The 20,502-nt window shown below is 37.7% G+C and overlaps 1 protein-coding gene across 1 annotated transcript; it reads right to left on the bottom strand.

Moving 5' to 3' along the window:
• Positions 1-793: 793 nt before the first annotated feature.
• LOC110378891 (uncharacterized) lies at positions 794-7,587 on the bottom strand. Its single transcript, XM_021338312.3, has 6 exons — positions 7,390-7,587; positions 6,607-6,974; positions 4,013-4,333; positions 3,299-3,368; positions 2,923-3,034; positions 794-2,255 (listed from the first exon to the last, which is right to left on the bottom strand). Exons 2-5 carry the CDS (start codon positions 6,947-6,949, stop codon positions 2,935-2,937), a joined length of 834 nt encoding a protein of 277 aa, XP_021193987.2. The 5' UTR covers positions 6,950-6,974; positions 7,390-7,587; the 3' UTR covers positions 794-2,255; positions 2,923-2,934.
• Positions 7,588-20,502: the final 12,915 nt, after the last annotated feature.

Below are 20,502 nucleotides of genomic sequence, written 5' to 3'. Positions count from 1 at the left end.
CAACTTTCACACAATCTATCCTTTTCGTCAGTCGTTCCCTTACACTGTATCCGTCCACATTCATGCTCATCACTTTCATCACTAATTGATCCTCATTCCTCCGTACCACATGGCCATACCACGACAGCCGGTTTCCACAAACCTTTTCGGTTACCAGTGCCATTTTCAAACTTTCTCATATATACTCATTCCTCACTCTATGTAATGTACCTATAGTAGTGATGATAATATAGCAATTAGGTAATTGCTTTCAAACCTCTTTAGGATATTAGGTAGTGTACCTACTCAAAGGTAAAATGAATACAGCTTTCCAATACGATTACCTTTATTGAATAAGATTCATAAAACTTACATTAATTTTAAAACATATCTAAATATTTCAAAAATGTGTGCACAAAATTGTGTTGGTTGGTTCGGTCAGCATATCCAAATAAATGATGATGTCCTCCTAGCCGATTATCGGCTACGGCGGCTGTTCTCGTGTAAGGAGATTAGCCAACTACGCAGGACATATTATAGTGCACGAGCATTTGCGCAGACACAGGTGCACTCACTATTCCTTCACTCTCATAACCCGATGGGACGGCAATCCGACACGACCGGTAAGAGATCAGGCGCAGGACCGACATTTACGTGCTCTCCGATGCACGGGTGTATCAATCACCAGCTTCCAGGCTCCGGGCTGCTTTGTGAAAGTCTTCTAAAACCCACAAAGCGATTTCGGCCCGACTCGGGAATCGAACCCGAGACCTCGTGCTCAGCAGCCGCACTTGCGACAGCTAGACCAACGAGGCAGTTATCAAATTATTAGGCAAATAAATAATTGATCATCAAAAGTATGTTTTATATTAGGGTGATCTACGATCGTAAATGTTAAAACTTTCTACTTGTACCTACTATAGGTACCTACGTTCATCTACTGATATTGTGAATTATTATTTTAATGAATTATATTAAAGAGGATTATATACTTGTTAATTCTAAATCTTATCTAAGTATGTGCTTACTTGCACTTAAATATTATTGTATTTAACTTAATATAATCGTTGTACATAAATGCATTTAAAGTAATGTTGAATTAAAAAAATAGAACTTAATAGCTTGTATAAAATTCCCTTTTTCATAAAAATAATACTTCAAAGAAAAACGTGAACAATCAAACAATACATAACATATAATGGAAATTAACAGAATTATAATACTGTTTTGAAATTATACCTGTCCCAGTCGAAAGCGAGAGAATAATAATTTTCAAAATTCAAACTTAGGTACAGCTACGGCATTAAATAGACAATAAGATTTTCAAACTTACAATCTATGATTTTCAAACTTACAATCTATGATTCGGTTACATCAGTACATTTAATTGATAATTGAACAATAATAGTAGGCTTACACGCTATGGTAGTCTGAACTTACAAAAACCAGTCGAATAACGAACACGTCGTGAGAATTTTTCAGAATTTTGCTGGTACGTGGTGAGGGTGGGGGAGATATTCAGGAAAGATGACCAAACCGGATTCCAGGATTAAAGATTTATATGAAATAATAGACATACACGATTAGGCCTTAGATTATTGATTATGCACTTATATTTAACATCGACACGACAAATTCCAATACATATGTGTACCAAGTAACAAGATATTACTGACCGACAAAAAGGGATTACATATTTGATATTATTCCTGCGATATTCGTCATTCAGGAACATACTTCAGGATATACGGAATGCTTCGAACTAACTTTTATGTGCATGACTGTGCCTCCACCCCGTTGTTGTAACCACATGAATGTGCGCTTGTTCAAACACTACCAACTTTAATTTAAGAATTATAAACCCAATAGTTATATAAGTAGAAATGTCAGTTTGTTAAGATAAATAAAAAAGTTTATACCAAAATCTTCCTATAGACCTATTTATCTATCTCCCTGTAATTTTAATTTTTTAAAGAATATACTTCACAAAATATATAACTTTTTAAAATGATAAGTATAGCATCTAGGATCTTAAATCACGCCCGACTTAACAATTTAAAATAATAAGAGTTAAGTGGGATCGTTGCTATGTATAAATACTTACTATAAAATTCGTACAGTTAAGTTACGGCATATTATAGAAGTATAAAGCTAGAGATATTATATTGTTTCGAATGCTCAAGATTTTAATGCAAAGAAAGTCGGTGCAGTTCCAAAATCTCTTTTAAAGTTTCGTCATCCACTTGTTGGTTAAAGAATTCCGATCTTGAAGTTTCCTGAAACAAAACTTTTATTACTTATGGAACTTGTATTTCTAAAAAACTTTTTGTGGACATTAAAGTGCTCTCCGATGCACGTGTGAATGAATCAATCACCAATTTCCAGACTACGGATTGCTTTGTGAAAGTTTCTAGAAAGATTTCGGCCCGTCCCAGGAATCGAACCCGAGACCTTAGGCATAGTAGGCGCGTTGGCGACCACTAGAACAACGAGGTAGTCGGCATTGCATTACATAGGTACATACAGGGGTCCGATTCTCCTTATTTTACTTAAGCGACATACGATTCACATTCGACTGAGATCCAATCCTGACTCGATTACGATTGAAGCGTATGTGGCATTCCGCTATTTTTTCTTTGAAATAAACGTTTTTATCCTTTACTGTCATTCAATAATGAATCATTTTGTCTGCAAATGATTTGATTCGATTGCAATATGATTGTAGAGCAAACTACCGTAAATCACCAAAATAGCAGACCAATCGCAAACCAATCGAATGTCGTTGGAATACGTTATATCAGTAGCAGAATGCCCGATATGGTTAAAACTGCTATTGCGATCATATTGCGATTCAATTTCTATTCGATTTTGACATTGTTAACTGAGGAGAATCGGGCCCCTGGTCGACCTGTGAAAGCTGAACTGTGTTAAAAACTGACTCACGGTACTAGGAGCTCACTGCTTCTCCATGGCATCCTGGCGGTTCTTAATCATGTCCTTTATGATGCGCAGCATGGACTTTGCATTACGCAATTTCTTCCTGTAGGCCTTAATTCTGAAACGATTAACAACATAATGCTTTATCCATCTATGCTGTTTTTTGTACCTAAAGGCGAAATTACAGAACCGATTTAATTTTTTTTTTTACTGTTGGAAAGCTACACTTTTCAGGAGTAACATTGGCTGCATTTTATACAAGCAGTTTCCACGTATTAATATATAAATGTATAAGTATAGTGTATTTATTAATTTATGATTTTCTGCCACAGTATTGAAAAGAGGAAACTGCAAAGTACGATAATGTAGATTATCAACATACCCGTGGCGCCACATGTGGCAATAAATGCATGGCACCGACTTGTTCTTATTGCGGCGGCAGTGAGGATCGTCTGTTGAATACAAAAATATATATAGTCACGTTCTCTAATAAATCTAAAATAAAACAGCATTTTAGCAATTCCATCGTGTGTTTAAATGTTAAAAGACAGTAAAGATAAAAAGACCTAGATTGAGTACTAATAACATAAGCTGTCCGTCTGGCACTAGTCATCAGTAGGTATCTGCTGAAAAATTGTGAAAAGCTGTTGAAATTACAAATGATGTATTTTTATTCTTATCAGAGTATTGCCTTCCACAGCCGAACGAAGGCCTCCCCTAGTGCCACCAAACCCGGGCTTGAGCAGCGCCGCAGCGCGCATCTATCGGCTGCCCGTCACTTTCTTCAACGCGACCGTCCAGCATGCACCAGGACCTACTGACTACACAACGCTTAGCCGACCGCGGTCTCCACCATGTCTGTCCCGTGTAGGTACTGTTCGTCTGCAGACAAACGTGGCCGGCCCACTTCCAAATCACCATACTCATTCTGCCTAAAAGTATTGATTTGTTTTATCCCAGCCAGGTAATTAGGTCATTACATGTGCGTACCTAATGTGTTCCCAAATACTAAGACCATTCATCTCTTTGTAACGTTAACTTAAAAGATATACCTAAGGCCCACAGCTACACGAAATATTTAAATTACAATAATTACTCTCAGAATCCGAGCTCAGTGGTTTGCGCTTCCTGCGTGGCGGCGCTGGCGTTACTGATTCCAATTCACCAACGACGAATGGTTGGTCTCCTTCTGCTTCTTCTTCGTCGTCAGTAACAATATCAAACGGCAAATCGAATTCAAACGGAGGCATCTCATCCGAGACGGTGCGACGGCGTAGCTCCAGCAGTATTTCTGCCTCAAGCTGGGCCCGCGTGAGCCCGGCCGGGCCTGCCGATGTAGATGCTGATGCCTCGTTGGCATGGAGACGGGGTCGCTGGCGGGCCGGTGGGCCATCGGGATCTTCGGTTTTTGAATCCTCTGAAAATAACAGCAACTCCAAAAGCATTAGTCAGCTGCATCATATTTAGGAAAGCTGATCGTTATTGCGTTATTTCATTCAGATACCTATGTAGGCATGAGCTATCTCATGCCTAAAGTTTATTATCATGTTTAGTAGTTTATCATGGAGTGATTATAGAAATCTAAAAAGTAGAAAAAATTGCGCGACAATATAGTGGTGCCAGTGGCGTAGCGTGGGGGGGGCAGGGGGGGCACATTCCCCGGGCGGCAGCTTTTAGGGGGCGGCAAAATTTACCCAATTAAAAAAAAATTGATCGCAACTAGTATCTGCGCCGCTACATAAAACTGTCTAACAATAACAAAACATTAAACAAGTTAAAACTTTTTAAACTTAAAACTAATTATTGTTAAAATTTGATACTTAAAACACACGTGACACTACATTTTACGTAATTTTGGTTTTGAGTCTTAAATAAAAATAATTAAAATTTTGCGCTCGCTTCGCTCGCGTATTTATAAACTGTATGCGCTTGATTTTGCATTTGTCATCAAACAAAAAGTTAAGTACGTTTGGGCTACATTTTTCGTAATATTTGGTTTAAGTCTCATAAAAATTTCGCGCTCGCTTCGCTCGCGTATTCAGAAACTATTTTATGGCCCTTATTTTTGCATTTCTCAACAAACAAGACGTTAGGTATGTTTGGGCAAAATTTTACGTAATTTTTGTTTTAAGTCCGATAAAATTTCGCTCGCTTCGCTCGCGTATTCAAAAACGATATGCCCTTATTTTTGCATCTGTCAACAAACAAAAAGTTAAGTACGTTTGGGCTACATTTTACGTAATTTTTGGTTTAAAATTCCGATAAAAATTTACCGCTCGCTTCGCTCGCGTATTTGGCATTTTAAAACCTTACAGACATCAAGTAACAAAGATATAAAAGAAAAGTCTACTTGAGACCTTCCCCCTTCTGCCGGGGCTGCGGGTTGTTCGAAAGAGTTACCATAAAACATAAAACGCCTTCGACAGAATACGACGGTTTTTAAGCAGAGTCTGACACTCCCTCACCGCTGTTAACCCACAGCGGGAAGGGTCATGTCATTTGATGATTTTTAACGTCGATACAAAAAAAAACCTTTTTTTGAAGTCCTGTTAAAAAAAATACACGGGAAGGGGCGGCAAAATCGACAACTGCCCCGGGCGGCAGATACCCACGCTACGCCACTGAGTGGTGCCAAAACCCTTTGAGGACGGGTACCGCGCTGAGTACACTACCTCACAGCTGGCATGGAAATGTGTTCAATTGTGCATGTCATGTATAATGTGACTATTAGAATCGCGATATCTCACGAATGGTAACTCTTAGAAAAAAAAAATCAAAAGACAATTTTGTAGAGAATTTTAAGATCTACAACTTTGGAAATATTAAAAAACGTACCGTATTCGAAAAAAAAAACAAAATACCTCAAATTCCTCATGGGATCGATGGGAACTTTTAATATTTTATTTGTAATGGTAAACCCAACCTCTCCACCAAAATTTGGCTTTCCGGGAATTATTGTTAATTGACTACTACTTTTATGTCTAAATTGATCGGACTATAACATATTATTTAATTTAATGGTGCAAAACACCATGTTAGCGCTGGAATCGATTTTTTCTGTATGGAACAAAGTGTTTGCCAAAAGCTTTCATATGACATTGCTCTTATTCATCACTGTTCAAAAGTGGTTACAGTGTTCATACAAAAGTGACCATGCTCCTTTGCATACACAATACACTTATATAGGTACCACTCGATCCCCGGGGATGAGCTTGTAGACCCAAACCATTCTTTTTCACTAGATATTGGCAAACGCAATTTACAAACACGCAATCGATGTGTGGCTTACGCCGCCATTTTAATTTGACTTAGGCGTGGGATGGTGCTACAATGCCTGGAGCTACAATTTACCAGTAAAATCAGCCAGCAGGTGCACAATCGAAAAGAACCATCTTATGCCGAGGAATTAACTCGTACTACCTCAGTATAATAGTTATAATCTACTACGCAATGACGAGACTCTCTTTGGCCCAAGAAAGCAAAAATGGGGTTAGTTGCCCAGACCTCTCAGCTTTTACTCCATACTCAGATACGGATAGACATATGGCGCACATAATGCACAAATATAATTCTCCATACCATAATTCTCATACTTAGTCATCGGAACACAAGCCTTTACAGGCTACGGTAGAGTCAATTTAACATCAGTAAAGAAAGGAAGTCTAAAACGTGTATACTCCAGATACCCACCTGGAGTATTTTTGGGAACCTCTTCCACCTCCATGATGCTTGAACTTGTACTTGCAGCAGGAGTTTCATTGTTGTTTGGTGGAGGCGTCGTGCAGCGGCGACGTTTAATCAACTTGGGGTTAGTCGTCTTTTTGAAAGGTCGAGTCGGGGGCTCTTGACGCTCCTGCGACGGCCCAGGCACGACCGCAGTGCTCGTGCTAGGTTCACCATCGTCGAAAGTAAATCGCAGTGGAGGTAGGTGGCGATCAGCTTTGGGCTCGCGGTTAAATTGGATATCCTCCCATATCTCCTCTTGCGAGTCGTCTGGGTCGATCCCCAGTTTTGACGGAAAATATCTCGCCATCGTATCTATAGGTTTTCGAGACCACCTATAAAATGAAGTACCACTCAATACGTTGTAGGGGAATTAAAGATACACCCAGATATTTAGCTCGATTGATTTATGCGCAGCTTGATGCGCCGTTAGTTATTGCAGGGCACATACGATGTGAGAACATAGGTAGGTATATAACAATGTATAGGAAAAGGTAATTTATCGACTTATAAACCCACAATATTTATATACCAGTTTTAATTATGCAATATACGCAATTTTAAACCTTTACGGTTTTGTAAATCAGGGCCGCTTGGGATGCACTGGCGAAAAAGGTATTGGTATACGTAGTTAATATCGCTATTGAGAGTAGATAGGTAATAACGGCAGAGCTCAAAACATTTCTAGCAATATTTAAATATTACAATAAAGAAAATTGCAAATGCTGAAGGTAACACAATAGAACTTACCCAGGTGTGTACTTCTAATTCTTTCGATAGCTGAGTTCTTGCAAGTATAACGTAAATACACTTCACTATCAAGGTTTAGAGAGATAATTAAATTTATTTCTCGATTGAATTCAAGAATTCAATAAATGGGATGAAATGCCACACGCGACAGTAGTTGCCGCGTAGATTTCACTAGGTGCACTAAACTGCAAAAGAGAATCCAGACATCCGCTAGGGATGTACCACGGCGTACCGGTTGGACTAGGTGATATTTGTATCGTTTGGTATTACGATATTTAATCTAACTATTAATGGTAATGCTGCCAGGCTATTTGGGTGGGTGCAATACCTGAAAAAATGGTCATCATCGCCGGTTGTCACCAGAGAGCATTCAAAAGCTGTTATCGCCTCTTTTTCATGTAATAAACGACACCTACGAAACGTAAACTTTATAATAAGGCAAAACGAAAAAAGGTGTAATATTCAAATCATGTGATGAAGCATATGCCTTTGTAATTAAGGATCGAGAGCGTTAAATTACAAAACTCGGAATCAGCACTTTGGTGGCAACCCGGCGATGAGGATAATTTTGTTTATTAAATAAATAATTGTGTAACTTGTGTTGGGTGCTAACACAAATGATATTAGTATTAAGTTATATATTTTTAAATTAAAAAGTCATAAATTGAAAGAATTTAAGTGAAAAATGACGATCACATTCGGAAAAAGCTTAACGACACTTTGTACTTACGTAGGTAATAGGTATGTACCTACTGTAGATAGTTAGGTACCTGAGCATATTGCTGCTTCTGTGTTAAACTCGACTTGAAAACATATTCGAAAATGTAACATTGATTAAACAAGGTCCCCACTAGACAAACGTAGACAAATACTGGGGCCCGATTCTCCTAATTTTACTTAAGCGTCATACGATTCACGTTCGACTGAGAACCAATCCCGACTCAATTACGAATGAAGCGTATGTGGCATTCCGCTATTTTCTCTTTGAAATAAACGTTTTTATCCGTTTCTGTCTGCAAATGATTAACGATTGCAATATGATTGACATGATTGTAGATCAAACTACCGTATAGACCAAAATCACCAAAATAGCAGACCAATCGCAAACCAATCGAATGTCGTTGGAATAAGATAGGTCTTATATCAGTAGCAGAATGCCCGATATTGTTAAAACTGCTATTGCGATTCGATTTCTATTCCATTTTGACATTATTAATTTAGGAGAATCGGGCCCCTGGATGCTGTTTGCCTATAAGATTATCAAGCAGAAAATAGAAAGTCCCTGCTTACTTGAATTTTTTAGTTTCCGTGCCCCCCTCCGGAATCCCACCAAGTGCCATCACTCTACTTTGCCCATCTTTCAGAAGAACTGTTCTGGGATCCAGCTCACTTTATGCAAGAATGTGTAAGGCAGTGAATAGCTATGGTGATTTACACTTTGACTCTCTTACTAAACTGAAATCTACATACACTCAGTCGTTTACCAAGTGTCTGCTAGTTGTTGTTTAGATTAAATTTTTAGATTGGGTCCGTTGCAATTTAAGCATGTCGTGTTCACCTTAAATAATTGTTACACTGCAATACTATCCCGTTCAGCATCACGTTAAGCATGTGTTTTATAGAGGTAATTGAAATTGTGTAAACAAAGGAGATGGCCAAAAAAACACCCAGAATCGACAGGAACTTCATATGTATGATTGGATTCAGTATAATTTGTGGATTTTAAAAAGTATTTCAAATCATCTAAAAAACATGGGGTTCTCTTTTTATAACGTTTTTTCGATCAAGATTTTAGTTCACAAAAAAGTTTACTTTTACTATTTGATGTTCGTTAGAACTTGAATGCACACTCGTGATTGGACCGTTTTGCATTGCTAAGTCATTTGTTATATTTGACAATGTCACATGGCGCGATTTTCAAAGACAATTTCTCCAAAAACATTTCATAGCCAGTTGTGAAGGTTGCATGTAACTTCGAAACCTCTCCAAGTAGGTAAGGTCGGTGCTTAATCGTATCTGGAGTGATTAAATACAAAACCTTTTAATCTCCAGGCAAACTCTGTAACTATGGGGATATTACCATTGGCTTGTATAATGTTTGTGTACCTTGTTTTTTATGTGCCTTGATGTCAATAATCTTATAAATCAACATAAATTCAACAGAACTTATTTTTGTGAAAATATGATATAGCTCCTATACCCCATGGATTTCAGGCTGGATTTTTTGGCACCATCAAAGGTCAATAACAATGAACCCATTGGTACCCATTTCGTTGCTGTCGATTCTGGGTTTTTTTTCTATGAAAATTTGGCCATCTCCTTTTGGTGAACCTATTATCTTCTTCTTCTTATATATAAAAATGAATTGCTGTTCGTTAGTCTCACTAAAACTCCGGAATGGCTGGACCGCTTTTTTTGGTTTTAAAATGTTTGTCGTAGTCCAGGGTAGGTCTAAACGGTGAGCAAATAAGGAAAAATTGCGAGTAAGATTTTATTTTAATAATTAGGTGGTACGACGTTCGCCGGGTCGGCTAGTTATAAAATAAATAAAGTCTCAGTAAAAATATGATGACAACTGACAATCAATTAATGTTTATGATACGCAGACATACGTACAAACTTCCAATATTTATGCTCAGACTTTGATAGGTACTTTTGTATGCACCGATTTGTTGCTCAGACAAAATTCTATAATAGTGAAGATGTATGAAGTTGATATCGTGTGGATCACCATTAAAAAATACATTCTGATTTGTAGTTCCGGCTACATTGTTCCTAATATTTTCAGATCTTGCACATCCCTAGTCAAAACCCAGCCAGTCTAGCCTGTGCAACAAATTTATTGATTAATGTCGGAAAGGGCAGGCAATATGCAGGCACATCACGGATAAAATGAAAGGGAATCAGACACTACATACAAACATAGGTACTCTTCTTATAAGCTACGGAGGGGTAACGAATATGACATGTAGATAGGTACTTACTAGGTACCTATTTTAAATTACTGTTTTATTAATTTCGTTTCAAATGGCACTCTATTTAGGAACATTAGGTGGAAATATAACATTTTTGTTAGATACATTAATGGATGACTGATGGGCAAGGCATACCTTTAAGGGGTTTTACATAGTACATACCTTTAAGGGGGTTCCTAAAATTCATAATAATTTTGCTAGTCCAGTAGTAGGTAGTTGAACTAAGCTGACATCATGGAGCCGATGTTATCAATATGAAACAGAATCAGACGTTTGTACGTCAGCATATGTTGCATACGAGAAGGCGCTAGTTCCAACTTTCAGGCATCAGCTAGCCAACGGCGTAGCGTGGTTGTTCGCCGTCCGGGACATGAAACAATTTTGCCGCCCCCCACTTTAGGTATTTTGAAGAAGGGCTTAAGATTTTGGGCATATCCATTCTATTTTATCCATCCATTCGATATGACTGGAAATTCCGAATCTGGTTTTCGACCTGACAATCTTAAAAATACCAATGGACTGAACCGATTATATTTTCTTTCTCTTTTAAACATATTTTTGTGCGCTTTTAATAATTATAATACACTTAACATTCTACAAGCTGTTGATTTGCATCCGTGCATCAAAGACGTAATTATGCTAATGATTCTCGACCCAAATGAACAAAAAAATTGGTAGGTACGTAATTACTTTTTTTTTCGGAATTCCATCAATGATCTAGCCGTATTTAAACTTGGCGCGTGTGTTACTGGCCTTAAAACCGTGCTGCGACCTCACACCAACAAAAAACACACACACGCAAACTCACACAAACGCAAACACAAAGTATACGCAGCGATTCATTCATAAAATTGGATTACTTCTGAAATACTACGACATTACAATGACAAAAAAAGCAGTGTATATTAGCTATTTCCCGTCTACTGTAATTCCAATGGATTATTTACGTATTTTATGTCCTCCTCCTGAAGTATGGCACAAATGCAAATTAACACCTTGTATATTCTGTGAATTTCAAGCCTCTTCCTGTTGCCGTTATCGATATCGAGCAAAAATGAGCAATCAAATCGGCATGTCGTTATTCCCTTGGGAGATGGGTAGACCTTTAGTGTGGGATGCAACCTGCGTCGATACCCGTGCGTTATCTCACCTTGCAAGTACTACGTGCTGTGCTGCTGCTGCTGCCGCTGCGGCCGCAGAGAACCTCCTTGTCGGCAACTATATTTCCGAACCGTTTGGGGTTGAAACCCTCGAGTCGTGGGGTCCGAATGCCCACACCCTATTTAAAGATCTATCTAGGCTGTTGGTTGACGCTTCTCGTGACCAAAAGGTTGGCTACCTCGGACAAAGGATCAGCATGGCCATCCAACGAGATAATGCTGTCAGCCTCTTGGGTGCGCTCCCAGTCGACAGCGATGGGAATGAATTTTTTGCCGCTTTTTAGTTTTACTGGATTAGTTTTTTTATATGTATTATAAATATGTGAATATGTAAATAAATTTATTTCCTAAATTGATAATATTTTTTGAAAAGGCGAGGCCTTGTTTTAAAGACCTTATAACACTGATAAAACAATAAATGCTGTGAAGCAATATCCTTTGCCTAAGGCAGTTTAGAATGAATAATTATTTCATGTTATGGATTTCAATATTTTTTATAGACTAAGTATAGTTAGTTAGTTAGTTACAGCCTATTTATCGTCCCACTGCTGGGCACAGGCCTCCTCTCACACGGAGAAGGATTGAGCATTAATCACCACGCTTGCTCAATGCGGGTTGGTGATTTCAGACTATATAGTCCAGGTTTCCTCGAGATGTTTTCCTTCACCTTTTCAGACTAAGTATATCTGAATAAAAAATAATGTATAGCTGCACTCGACATATACTTACCTAATAATCGATACTAATATTATAAAGCTGAAGAGTTTGTTTGTTTGTTTGAACGCGCTAATCTCAGGAACTACTGGTCCGATTTGAAAAATTCTTTCAGTGTTTGATAGTCCATTTATCGAGGAAGGCTATAGGCTACTTTTTATTCGGGTTTGAGCCGAGGTTCCCACGGGATGCGGGTGAAACGCTGGCACGAGCTAGTTACTTGTATATTAAAGCAATTTATATAGTTTTGAACACAGTTATCTCATAGTTATCATAACACTTAATTGAATAAAAATTAATATTTGGCAAAAAAAGCTATATAAGTAGCTTCACTAATTATCTGAATCGAGCCTACAATAAGATAAATACTCTGGGATTAGAAATGAATGTTACAAAGACCAAACTTATGACCAAATTCAAAACGTCTAAAGTAAAAATCGAAAATGAATCATTGGGTTATAGAAATCGAATATATATTTAGGATAACAAATTGGATGCCTCAGACATAGCAATGAACTGCATGTCGATTCTATAAAATATCACAACTCACTTCGACATCACTCTCACTTCGACTTCGATCTAAAGGTAGAATTCCGTGGACGCGACAATAGTCAACCTATGAAAATGTATGGCACCGTTGTCGAGGCCCGTGACAGTCGCGCGCGGCCGACGAATTTCGTAAGCTGCTCGCGGCATTGTCAAAAATTTAATTCTGGTTTTACTAAAATTCTATAGATGTTATTAAGCGCTAGACCATGTTGAGAAGCGTACGGCCGCGAGCGGCTCACGAAATTCGTCGTCCGCGCGCGACTGTCGCAGCCCTCGGCAGCGGTGCCATACATTTTCATAGGTTGACTTTTGTCGCGCGCGGCTGCGACAATCGCGACCCACGGAATTCTACCTTAAAGTTTCGTGATTGACATTGTCAAACTACACTAGCGCTACACTATCGAGCGTGTTGACAAGTTGAACTAAATCAAAGTCGAGATTTTGACAGATCTGTCAAAATCTGTCTATCTATAGGGAGGTAGGGAGAGATGGGCAGTTGGGAGACATGATCAAATCAGAATAAAAGGGGGGTCCTTTTATTCTGATTTCTGATCATAGTTTTGTTTTTTTTTATTGGGTAGTTTAGGTACGTTACCGACTGGTAACGGTGTTCATCCATAGACTATCTGTCATTTCTGTGAGTTGTCAAGAACAAACACTCGTAAAAGTACTTAAATATTTTGTTGCGGTTTCGGATCGTTATAAAGAGAAAACTAATGAAAGGTATGTGTATTTTCTATTATTAATTATTGATTGTCAAAATCTCCAGTTACAATTATAGTAAGTCGATGCAATCCACACCTATTATACCTTTAGAAGAGAGTACTACAGCAATAGTTAATGGGCCCCACGTTTTTATTTTAGTCTAATATGACCGGGACCACCTACGTAGGTTGACAGGTAGGGTAGGGTGGTAGCCAATGAACCACCAAAAGTTTGGAGATCTCTAGCGCGCTCGTTTTTACAGTCTAAGAAAATATTTTTGTCTCAAATGATAGGTTATTTAATAAGCTGCCAAATTGTGTTGAAATAAGTGGAAAACATTTGCTGTTGCCTAATTTATACATGTTTTTTTAAAACATGAGAAATGGTTCATAGCGTACTCCTAGGGGTACACAAAGAACCGGGGGGGTGGTACTAAATGAACCATGTGGTACACAATGAATCACGGTAATATAAAAAAACATAATTATTTGTTTTAAAGAAAAATAAATACACTATTTATAACTTTTTATAATTATTAAGTTTCGGGTTATACATACGTATAAGAACCAACAAATCAGCCTTAAAACTTAATTTTTAACAATAATTATGAACATCTTAAAAGTTTAGTACACACTCTTTCCGGGAAAAAAGAAAAAACATTTTGTACTTGTATATTTATATTAATTAAAATGCTCTTAGCATTATAAAGTCGACGTGTTTTTATCACATTCAGACTTATGTTTTTTTATTGTCCAAATCACAAATTGTAACAATCAACATTTCTTTATACTGTCTTCATGTTGGGTAGTAAGAAATTTACTTGCATCATAATGGGGCTCTAGTCTACAAGATGGATTGTTCCTGTACTTTGTTTGTGACATATCTTCGCACAAACACTTCGTCTGTCGCAATACTGGATAGAGAAGGTTGCAGTTTTTGCTGCTTTTCGAATGCTTAATCCCGACAAGTGTTTTTTCTATACCTCTTTATGAAGTTTCCGCGGTGTGATACCCTTTTTTACGTGCTTTCCTCCCTACCGTGTTTCGCCCCATGCTGAAATAGACGAATAATGGTAATTAATTATAGGTACTCACATTAACACTTAGAGGTTAACTGTCTAATAATACTTCCCACCTCATCATATATCATACAAAGCACTAAGATGTGGTACACAATACACAATGAACCGTGGTTCATTGCTTACCCAGGATAAATGGTTCACAGCGTACCCACCCCCTCTTAGGAAATGTTAGGTCATGTTTTATACAAAAACCGTTGAGAATTAATTCCAAAAAATAGTCTCAGATAAGCCTAATGATCTACATTACACATACAATTCACACATAGTTAAGTTAGAGTTAGATTATTAAAGTAACAACAAAAAGAAACTCACCTTTTTTTGTCGTGTTTGCTTGAGTAGAAGACTAAGACGCGGCTCACAGGTGAGTATATCGCGACAGACCCACGGCGAATAGACCAAACTTCTTGACGTGGCAAGGGAGTCTCGACATAATTTTTGCGCGAGCTAGCAACGTTAGGTATGGCCGGTAGGTACTATGGTTCATAGTGTACACGCGGTTCATTGGCTACCACCCTACCCTAAGTAACAATTTTCTAGTTTTCAGTGCACATAAGATAAAACCGTTTAACTTAAAAGTTTTTTTACCGATTTTTTTTTCATAAACTAAGTCAAAAGTGTCCAATGCTCCCTATGGTAGGGAGGCTTGGACATACCATGTAATGTATAATTTGTAAATTTTTGCTCTTCTTCGTCAGTGAAAATTTGTGAGGTTATAAATCTGCGCGAAAAATCCTTTATAGAATCTTGTTTCAGGTACCGTTGCCAACTTGATCTAGAGACTATTATATTTAAAATAGTGTTTAAATAAAGTTCTAAGTGTTTTAAAGTGATTAAGTGCCTACCTTTAACGATGGCTAGAATGTTTTTGCTTAAATCTTTATTAGAAGAAGCTCATGCTTTAGATAATTTAGAAAAGCGTCAACAATCTGCTAGAATTCGTAGTTTATCTTTATTAACTCGCGATGATGACTATGTGAGCATATATAGATTGTCAAAGGAGCTAATTGACCAACTGGAGTCTGATTTACTGCCCTGATAAAGCCCACAAAACGTCGAGGCAAAGGACTTACAACTCGTGTAAAAGTAAGTATTGACACAGTTTATAGTTGAAAATTGTAATCAAGCACACAATAATAAGAAAAACACTTAGTTCTTAATAAGGAGTATTCCCTTTATGTGGTTTCCGCCAGCTGATATGTTTTCAAAAGACTCTGTACTTCAGTTATAATATTGGTATTCTCTTAAGCATGAAAATAACCAAATTGGTCTCAATTTTGTTTTCACTAAATCCAGATAAAGTAGGTATTACATTTTTTATTGTATTTATTGTTTCACAGATACTATGTACTTTATCATTCTTGGCTAGTGGCAGTTACCAGAAGGTTATTAAAGAGGGCATCAGAACTTATTTATCGCAACCGTCTGCATCTCGTTGCATAAATGAAGTAGTGGAAGCTCTGAACAATCCGGCCGTAGTAAAAAAATATATAAGGTTTCCTCAAAATCAGCAAGAAAGGCAAATTGGCGCTGTCAGTATTTTTTTTCGTAGGGTAAGCATAGATTATATTCACAGCACGAATTTAGAGATTTCTGTTTATTTTATACTTAAAAGCTGCCTCAAATTCCTTACAATAACAAATTATAACTAAAACATCATATTTAGCTAAAATTCTGTGTCAAAACTGATAAAATTAAAAACTGATTAATCTCGGTTGACATTTTGTCGAGTGGGGAAGTCACTAGCACAGCATTGGTCGATGTCGAGCTCACTTCACTTCGCAAGTGATTAGGTGATGTTTACAGAATGCAAAATCAAGGTCGTTCTGAATCGAATGCGAAGTGAGAGTGAATAGCGAAGTGAAATGCGAGTTGTTGTTCGAATTTTATAGAATCGACGTGCAGGCAGGCCTTGGCCCTGTTGGGCCCCGCTGGGGTTGCTGACAGTATTCTACTTGTGTAGCCCTTTCATTTGATACCCATATTGAGGGGGCTGTGCCATTTTGTGCCGGCGGCCATATTGGATTTAATTAAAGGTGTATACAAAATTTCAGACCAATCGGTTGACAGGAAGAGGGTGAAATTTGAATTACTAAATTTGATCCAAGAATAAATAATAAAACAAACGGGGTGAGCTAAATAAAACCGTTTAAATATCTCGTAATGTTGAAACTGAGTGTAATTTTTAGGAAAGCTCTTTCATTATATCTAGCCGAATATAAGAAATGGCAATAAAAGTTGATAATGATCTGTAAAATCTGATTTTTTACCTCCCCTAAAGTATGAAATGACATTACGAATCGAAGTGAAATGCGAGTTGTTGATCGAGTTTTATAGAATCGCAGTACTGGAAGTAAAGACAAGAGTGAAATAAACTTGGAAAAAGTATTGCAGTTATAAGGAAATATTGAGGACACGTTGGACCACACAGTCCAGGTGTGGTGTCCGGTCTCGTGTCCGGTCCTGGTTCAGGCCATGGTCCAGGGCGAGAGGGAATGGGATGTCATCGCCTTCGGCGGAACGACAGAGAGTTCGCACCTCTCATCTCGGCCACCGCGCTACACCAGGTAGGCACCAGAGGCGCCGAGTGTCGTGAGATGTCTCCCGGCCACCGTGGGGCTGACGCGTTGTTAAACGCGCTCCTCAAATAGATGTCAACCACCCATGCGGGGTCCAACAGGGCCAAGGCCCACCGGGGCTGTGGGAGTGTTCGAAAGAGTTACCGTGGCCCTGGTAATAGTTCCTAAAAGGCCTATGAAGGGAACACGATGGATTTTTAGTCAATAAAAGTCTGACACTCCCTCACCGCTACTAACCCACAGCAGGAAGGTTACTTGATGATATTTGCCATAGTTAAAAAACCGGCCAAGTGCGAGTCGGACTCGCGCACGAAGGGTTCCGTACTATTATTTACAAAACGGATAAAAAATCACGTTTGTTGTAAGGGAGCCCCCCAAAAAATTTATTTAATTCTAGTTTTCAGTTTGTTGAAGTAGTATTTGTTGTTATAGCGGCAACAAAAATACATGATCTGTGAAAATTTCAGCTCTCTAACCATCACGGTTCATGAGATACAGCCTGCTAAAATCAATAGTACGAATAATATAAGACCGGGCATGAGGTAGTTAATATGAACCATTGCCAAGTTCCCTCGACCTTCTCTCGTCTCCATCATCAGGTCAGCTCCAAACCTTCACTGTTGCATAGTGTTATCAGTCATAAGCCGTCATATAATCAGTGTCAAGTTTTTACCCTGGGCATGTATATAATTTTCGAAAGTTGCCCTCGATTTCTCAGGGTTTCCATCATCAGATCTTGACCTTATGATTATGGGACCAAATATCAAACAAAAAAGAATTTTGCAAGTCGGTCCAGGGTCGTCATACAGGTGAACAGACTTTTTGAGAAGACGGTTAAAAAATAGTTCAATACCTTTTTTATTTAAATCACCCCTAGTTACAGTTTTTCAATACTTACGTTACTGTTTCACAAAGTTCTGATACCTAATACAAAAGCTGGTAGTGTCCTTCCAGCTACCTATAGTATAATTTTTTGCCCAAATCTATAGTTTTTGACGGCGAAAAAAATTAATATTAATCTTGAACATATTTCTGAGAACCCTGTTAATTTCATCGTAACGTCGAAAAAATCGTAAACTTACCTCTAAAATAATCTTCCAACAAAAATATCTGTTACTTATCAACGTACATTGATAAAATGTGTAACATTAACGAGGCCAAAATTGTAAACACAGGACTTGGTTAATTTTATTTTTTGATTACTCAACTCATTTTAAAGCTATTAATATATATGTATGTTACGAACGTTACGAACGTCGCGTCACAGGCTTCAGGAGTGTTTTGGGTGTATTCAGCCTCTTAAATATTTTTAAAATTTACATTCTAGAAACAAAAAATAAGGCTATCCTATGATTTTAGTTTTGCAATTTTAATTCTTTAATCGTCAACAAAACCAATTTTTTATTTTTTTATATACCCCTCACAAAATCTATACCAGATACCAGTACTCTCCGCCACCATTGTACATTCTAAAAGTAACAACATAAAAATTCTACCACGTCACATTTTTTTTCTACCATCAAATATTTGTTTTAAGTATTTTTCTCAATTACTGTTACATTACTTGTTTAGTTTAAGAGATATTTATTGTTTAACTCAAATAAAATGTTGCGTAGGTTTGTGGACCATTTATACTTACGAAAAAGAAAAGACATAACAGAATCGTTGAAAAGTGCATATCTTCATTGTTTCGGATTTCCTGTGACTAATGAAGAAAAAAACGGAGACCTGAAGAATCACTTTACTGCGATGGTTAACCGGTGAAAACGTACACCTTTCGTTTGGTACACCAATGTTGTGGAGGGAACCAACTAATCACGAAAATGACTGTCACTTTTGTGTTACTAACACTTCGGGTTTCAATAGGAAAACTAAGTCGGGTATTGTATATAATGTATAGTGTATAAAATAATAGTCTAAAAAACACGCTTTTAATAACTTTCAAAAATTCGGACATTAATTTTGATGAAAAAAGAGTGGAGCGTTTTGTCCAAAAAGAGTAAAGATAACATAAACATTCATCAAACTTAGTGTCCTAATTACTTTGAAAGTTTCTAAAAGCGTGTTTTTAGTAGATAAATGCGCCTAAATTGCACATAAATGATTTATACTTAAAACTATTGTCTATACCTACTCTCTATAACTGACATAATCAATGCATTTCTTGTAAATTCACTAGGAAAACAATAAAATATAATTTTGTCAGGCAATAATGTATGCAACAGCTGTTTTTTTCACTGATTTTGTTGATCTAACATGCTAAAGGGGCTTTACTCATGATACCTATTTCGATGTCTTCGGGATTAAAACGATAAAAAAGACGGTTGTCTGTAAAGTCGGTTTACTGACGATAGTCGAACGTGACAACGCCACGAATGAACGTCATAAGAATTTGATCGTCAGATGCCGAACGCGGAGGGTGATCGTGCCTCTTTGTCGCTCGTTGCGTGCTCTCGCTTGCACTTCAAGCCTTTAACGGAACGCCTCAGTGCGAGGTAACGCCGCATGAGTCATGTTTTTTCGTGCGTGCAGCCGGCTCCATCGATTTATAAAACGTTGTCACGTCAAAAGTAACGGTGCAAGCATACTAAATAGCTAAAGCCTTATGATCATCGCGTCAACATTAGTCGGACACCAGGCAGGCGTCATATCATAAGGAACCATGGAGGAGTTTTATAATCTTTTCGAAATAAAAAAGTTTTTTTTTTATAACATTAATTTGTATATTCGCAGTAGCAAAAGTAAATTAAATATAAAAGGTAATATGTGACTCAACACCCATCAGTCATTGTATGTATTATAAATAGAACCACTTTTCGTAAGGCGCTCAGACAATAAATCCGAATCGTTTTTGGTATACATGGAATGGATATGTAACCCCAGCCTGAGCAGGTCGTTAGTGACACTTCTAGTCCTGTCAGCTGTCACAGTCCGCATTCTCCTTTAATCACCCTCGCCCCCCGCGTCGACCATGGGATGTCACTAACGAGTTGACCAGGCTGTACAGTCGCAAGCACAACACAATCAACAGCAGTCAATAAGATAGGAACGTTTATACGATATAAAGCACAGCTGTGACTAGAACACATTTCATCTGTTCACGTTACAATATATAGTAAGTATTAAAAACATTACATAGAAAACAAATACTAAGGCACTGCAGGTACAATGTGTTTCAAATAAAAGTGAGCAAAAAACCCCAGCCAGCCACTCTACTTAATAAATGTTACTCTCATAATTTCAGCCAAAAACATCCACTGGACATAGGCGAACTACGTCTGAGATTATTAAAATTTTATACACACAAAAATATTTCTAAAAGTACCTTACGTTCTATCGCCTGCTAGGACTTG

This window comes from Helicoverpa armigera, chromosome 1 (genome assembly GCF_030705265.1).
Source record: "Helicoverpa armigera isolate CAAS_96S chromosome 1, ASM3070526v1, whole genome shotgun sequence".
Classification (NCBI taxonomy): domain Eukaryota; kingdom Metazoa; phylum Arthropoda; class Insecta; order Lepidoptera; family Noctuidae; genus Helicoverpa; species Helicoverpa armigera.
The sequence above is the reverse complement of the archived record's forward strand: the minus strand, read 5'-3'. Positions and strand labels throughout refer to the sequence as shown.